Raw genomic sequence first — 6,438 nt, 5'->3', positions numbered from 1 at the left:
TGAACCTTGTGTCTACAAGAAGGTTGTAGGAAACACAATTGTCTTCCTTATATTGTATGTGGATGACATACTACTCATTGGGAAGGACATCCCTTTGCTGCAGTCTGTCAAAACTTGGCTAGGGACTTGTTTCTCAATGAAGGACTTAGGTGAAGCATCCTGCATTCTAGGCACACAGATCTATAGAGATAGATCTAAGAGGTTGCTTGGCCTAAGTCAGAGTACATATATTGACAAGGTACTCCTACGGTTTGCCATGCAGAACTCCAAGAAGGGATTTCTGCCGATGTCACATGGCGTGAGTCTTTCGAAGACTCAAGGTCCCTCTTCTAGAGAGGAGAGAGACCGCATGGATCAGATCCCTTATGCTTCAGCCATAGGATCTATCATATACGTCATGCTATGTACTCGTCCTGATATCTCGTATGCTTTGAGCATGGCGAGCAGATACCAGTCAGATCCAGGTGAAAGTCACTGGATAGCGGTCAAAAATATTCTTAAGTACTTGAGAAGGACTAAAGAATATTTCTTAATTTATGGAGGCGATGATGAGCTAGCTGTAAAGGGTTACAGTGATGTCAGCTTCCAGACCGACTAGGATGATTATCGATCGCAGTCAGGGTTCGTGTTTTGCATAAATGGTGGTGCTGTGAGCTGGAAGAGTTCGAAGCAAGACACCGTCACTGATTCTACAACAGAGGCCGAGTATATTGCTACATCAGAAGTAGCAAAGGAGGCAGTTTGAATCCGCAAGTTCATCACTGAACTTGGGGTGATTCCTAGCATTGCTGACCCTATAGAGCTCTATTGTGACAACAATGGAGCAATAGCACAGGTTAAGGAACCTCGCTCACACCAGCGGACCAAACACATACTATGGTGCTTCCATCTTATTCGAGAGATCATCGATAGAGGAGATGTGAAGATTTGCAGAGTACCCACAGAGGCTAACATCGCAGATCCCTTAACCAAGGCTTTGGCACAGAGAAAGAATGATGGTCACACTAGGTCATTAGGCCTTATAGCCTACACTGATTAACACTAGTGCTAATGGGAGATTGGAAGTTAGAGCCCTAGAGCCTATCTTTTGATGATTGTTGTATGGACTCGTTGTATCATATTCTTGTATATAAATAAAGGCATTTGTTTTTTGATTATTATACTTACTTGTATTGGTGCCAAATAACTAAGTATAATAGCGTCTTTGAGTAGAAGGTTCTTACCTATATCAATCGGTTAGTTGAATCGATAGTGAGATGATATAGGGAACACTACTCTTAATCATTCCTAGTCAAGTATTAACATTCAGGGACAATGTTAATGCGACGAGACTAGCATGTAGGTCAACTCGATGATTTGATCTCACAAGTCATGGGTATAGAGATATCAAGTTAACACATGGGTATGCATTGGAGAATGTATACTGAATGACCCGCCATGAGAAAGTATCATGGATCGTTATATGAGTGTCATATACTTTCTCATGTGGCTATTAGTATGACTACTAGTCCTTAGACCTGAAGTCACCATGGTTCCCTACATAAGGAGTTACGTACTTTGGCTTCGTCAAACGTCACCCGTAACTGGGTGGACTATAAAGGCGATTACTGGGTATGTAACAAATTATGCGGAGGGATGTGAGTGATGTAGATGAGATCTATCCCTCCTATATGACGGGAGTGACATCGATATTCTTGATAGAGTGAGACCACGAAGTGTATGGCCATACTCAAATGAGTCAATATGAGATATTGAGCTCATTTGATTGAGTGAGTCTACTTGGAGTTCAAGATTTAGATTGATTAGAGGATGACACGGTCTATGCCTCATATTGATCAATCTAGATGTCTAGGATAGAAGGACAATGTCATATATTGTGAGGAGTCACAATTAGTAGTCACAAGTTGATGTTGGATCTCAACATTCTTATAACTTGGGTAGTAATGAAGTGTTGCTAGATACCACTCATTATTTTTGTTTCTAAATGGGTTTAGGAGCATTGCCAACGTTATAAGAATCTATAGAGTCACACACATAGGGCAATTAGATGGAGATTAGGTTCATTTGATGAACCTAAAGGATTAGGTTCATTTGATGAACCAAATTAGATTAAGAGTAATCCAAATTAGGCTAATTGAGTTGGACTCAATTTGGTTCATGTGTTAAGTGAGTCTAATTTGGACTTAGACTCATTTAATTAATTTAATTCAATGAATAGAGATTCATTAAATTAAAATTGACTTGAACCAATGGTTAGATTAGATCAACCAAGGGAGATAAGTTGTCAAGTTTGACTTGACTTAAATAGAAAGATGAAGAGTCAAGTTTTGACTTGACTTTGACTTGACCAATGCCACATCATCAAGGCTTCTTCATTTGGTCAAGTTTGACTTGACCAAATGCCACTTCATGGAGGAGATCAAAAGACTTGACTCTTGATATTCCATGGGGGTTACAGCCATGAAGTGGTCGACCACTCTTAGTGTGGAATGGATTGATTTTCATTCAAGGCAATTCATTTCTTCTTCTTCCTCTCAAGGCTTCTTCTCTCCCTCTCCTCCTCCTTGCTGTGACCATCAAAGGTGCTAGCACACCTTTTATGTGGTTTTCTTCATCTTTTGCTTGTGTGGATACACATAGAGGAGTATCTACTTTGATACTCTCGTGATCCGGCGAACCTAGGACGAGCGGGATTATGCGAAGGGCTTCGCATCAAGGGTAACCTCTTTATCTTGTTGATCTAAAGTAGATCTATGTTTAGAAAACATGTAAGATTCCATGGGAATTTTGGGATTTCCGCAACGTAAAAAGTGATTTTTACGATCCGAAAAATCTAACATTAGTCACTAGACCCATCCGAAGAGATAAAAAGTACAATATTATAATCCATATCAAGTACTATTTTCCAGAAGATTATTTATATATATTTAGGATTAATTATATTTGGACTTAGCGGCATAATAAGATTCAGAACAGAGGAAATGTCTTATTTGCTCTATGTAACTCCCGTTTACATCCTCAGTTTCTCACTAGCTTCCTTCCGGCGACAATTCCCTGCCTTTAAAGCTCGGCTTTTGCCGGCCTCCTCTAGCATCTGCACCACCGTCCTCATCGACGGACGCATCGCCGGGATTGCCGCCGTGCACATCACCGCTACCCTCAGCACCTTCACGGCCTCCGATTTGGCCCACTCCGGGATCCGTCCGTCCACCAGACTCATCACCCCTGCCTTGCTGCCGACCCTCTTCGACACCCACTGCACAATGTCCTTGCTCTCCTCGAACTCCTCCTCTACCGGCCGTCTTCCCGTCACCAGCTCCATCAGCACCACCGCGAAGCTATACACGTCGCTCTTCTCGTTCACCTTCCACGTGTAAGCATACTCTGCGAACCATTCGAGTGCATTGATTAATTCCTCCATCGACCACCACGATTGGAAGATGGATTGAGAGAGAGATCGTCACCTGGGGCAATGTAGCCGTGGGTGCCAGCGATGACATGCGTGGATGATGCGTCGCCGCCGGAGTGAAGCACCTTGGAGAGCCCGAAGTCGGCGATGCACGGCTTGAAGCGGTCGTCGAGCAGGATGTTGCTGGACTTGATGTCCCGGTGGAGGATGGGGCGGTCCCAGCCGTGGTGCAGGTACTCCAGCCCCCTTGCCGCCCCCAAGGCGATCTCCAACCTCTCCGTCCACCCCAATTCCACTGTCTTCCATGGCGACGGAGCTGCCATGTGGAGCCGGTCCCAGAGGCTCCCGTTGCGCAAGTACTCGTACACCAGTAGGCTGGACTCCTCGCTTGTTATGCTGCAGTAGAGCTTCACCACGTTGGTGTGGCGCACTGTGCTCAACGTCGCCACCTCTGCTTCGAACTCCCTCGCCGCTGAGAGCCGCTTCCCGCGCCCAGAACCCCCGATCAACGATGCCGAGCTCCGTTCCTTCGTATCCCTCAAGGGGTCGTGCATTATGTGCTTCACCGCCACCACCTCTCCGTTCGCCAGCTCTACTCGGTACACCTCGCCTGATCCGCCCTTCCCGATGAGGTTCTCCGGCTTAATCGCGTCGAGGATCTCTTGCTCGTCGAACGCCAGTACGCGGAACGACTTCAGGTCCCAAGAAAGGTCCTTTTTTATGGTGCTCACGGTGCCGCTACCATCGGCACGGCGCTTCCAGTTCCATAGCACGATGTAGAGGCCGACGCAGACAAGGATAACGGCGACTACGGCCAAGAAGGATGTCACGGTAGCGCTGAATTCCTCCGAATAGCGCATCTTAACCGTGGAGCAGCGCCTGACAGAGCTGAGACTGTTGGTGGTGCCGCGGCCGCCGACGCAGAGTCCTGGGTTCTCATTGAAGCTACCGTTATAAGCGGAGATGGAGAGCGCCGCAGGGATTGCGCCGGCAAGTCGATTATTGGAGAGGTCGAGAGCAGATAGCTTTAGCGTGGCGAGGCTCGCCGGTATCTCACCGGAGAGCTGGTTGTTCGAGAGATCCAGCGAGTTAAGTCGCGTGAGTTCGCCGAGGGTCACCGGGATTGGCCCAGTGAGGTTGTTCACGGTAAGGTTGATCGAGTTCAATGAAGCACACGATCCGACGGAATCTGGGATTTTGCTAGAGAAGGCGTTGTATCCAAAATTAATACTTTGGAGATTCTTGAGGTCGCCAATGTTTAACGGAATCATGCCGGAGAATTGGTTGTACGACAGATCCATGTTGACTATCGACGTCGCCTCTCCGATCTCTGTCGGTAACTCGCCAGAGAATTTGTTCTTGTTGAGAAACAGCTGATACAGAGACTTGGCGTGGCCAATATCCGCGCTGATCGATCCTTCGAATGTGTTGCTTGCAAGGTCGAGTATATTCAAATTGGGAAGGCTCCAGAGGCCGGCCGGAACCACGCCGGAGAGTGAATTATTGCTCACCCGGAACCGGACCAAAGAAGAGCAATTGGCGTAGCTCGCTGGGATCTCGCCGGTGAAGTTATTCTCTAGCATCAGTAACGCCATCATCGTGCTCCTCTTGCACATGTCTGGCGGGATCCTGCCGGTAAGGAAATTGGTCGACACGTCGATGAAGTAGAACGCCGCCCAGCTCCCGAGATTACGTGGAAGCGGCCCAGAGAGTCTGTTCATGTAGAGAGATAAGTTAGTAAGGTATCGGAACTCCCCGAACTCCGGCGGCACCTCGCCCGAAAATTCGTTCATGTACAGTTGGAGCGACACGAGGTTATCCAATCTTCGTAGCTCCGAGAGATCGCCCTCCAGCTGGTTTCTAGACGCATCGAAGTAGGCCAACCGGGAGAGATTCCCAAACCCGGCCGGGAACCTCCCGGAAAGCGAATTGTTGTAGAGCTCCAGCGTCTTCACCTTTGAGAGTCTCGTGATCTCGGACGGAATCTCGCCTGTGAGGTAATTCGAGAAGAGCTCGAGGTCAACGAGCTCTGTCATGTTCCCAATCGACGGCGGGATCGCTCCGAGGATCTTGGAAGCATAGAGGGAGAGCCATTCGAGGTTGGGCAAGGTGGTGACCACCTCCGGAAAGGGGCCGGGGTCGAAGGCGTTTCCCGAGAGTCCAAGCGCTCGCAGCGCGGTCAAATTGGCGAGCGAGGCCAACGGGAAGGCGCCGCCGAGGTGGTTGCGGGAGAGGTTCAAGACTTGGAGTTGTGACAGAGCGGCCAAGTCAGGGACTTCCCCAGCGAGGGCGTTGCCTGCAAGGTCGAGGCGGACGAGGCGGGTGCAGTTACGGAGGTCGAGGGAGATGGTGCCGGAGAGGGAGTTGGAGCCGAGAGAGAGAGCGGAGAGGTGAGGGAGACGGCAGAGCGAAGCAAAAGAGACGACTCCAGAGACACCAGCCCTGGTGAGATCAACCTCGGCTACGAAGCCGGCGGAATCGCATTTGATTCCGTAGAAGCTGCAGGAGGATTGCCCGGCGCGCCAAGATCGGAAGGTGACATTATTGTCAGCGAACAGAGATTCCCTCAACTCCAAGAGAGCGCGGATCTCTTCGTCGCCGGTGGTAGAATTGCCTCCGCCGAGGAAGCAGAGGAAGAGAAGTATGAGAAGCAGGTGCATGGAGAGAGAGATCAAATCCGTCTGCAGAGGCGAGGAGAAGAGGGTAAGGGTGCAGCATTTGTCACGGAACGAGAGCGCAGGAGATTGAATCGAGCGGGTGAGTGGATGGAGATCCATCAAGATTCGGTTGGTTACGTGGCGCGCACTGTGTACGCAATGAGTGAGACGGTAAATTTCGATGGGAGGCGGCTGCGGCGTTTAACTCCCGTCGCCTCCTTGCCGATGGGCCACCCGGCGGCTGTATTATCACCCAATCACCAGGATATTTTGACAGAACCCTCAGTATAATGTCGCAGAGATCTCTAGAGTCTATGAAAGATACTTATTTAACCTATTGCGCAGGTGTCGATGTTTGGGATCCATTAAGTG

General features: G+C 48.9%; 1 protein-coding gene across 1 annotated transcript; it reads right to left on the bottom strand.

Annotated features, from left to right (window-relative positions):
• Positions 1-2,901: 2,901 nt before the first annotated feature.
• LOC122038357 (receptor-like protein kinase 7) lies at positions 2,902-6,201 on the bottom strand. The gene is made up of 2 exons (XM_042598064.1): positions 3,465-6,201; positions 2,902-3,384 (listed from the first exon to the last, which is right to left on the bottom strand). The coding sequence occupies exons 1-2, from the start codon at positions 6,184-6,186 to the stop codon at positions 3,011-3,013; spliced, it is 3,096 nt and encodes a 1,031-aa protein (XP_042453998.1). The 5' UTR covers positions 6,187-6,201; the 3' UTR covers positions 2,902-3,010.
• Positions 6,202-6,438: the final 237 nt, after the last annotated feature.

This window comes from Zingiber officinale, chromosome 1A (assembly GCF_018446385.1).
Source record: "Zingiber officinale cultivar Zhangliang chromosome 1A, Zo_v1.1, whole genome shotgun sequence".
Taxonomy (NCBI): Eukaryota; Viridiplantae; Streptophyta; class Magnoliopsida; order Zingiberales; family Zingiberaceae; genus Zingiber; species Zingiber officinale.
Note: the sequence above shows the minus strand (reverse complement) of the source record. Positions and strands in the feature narration are given on the sequence as shown.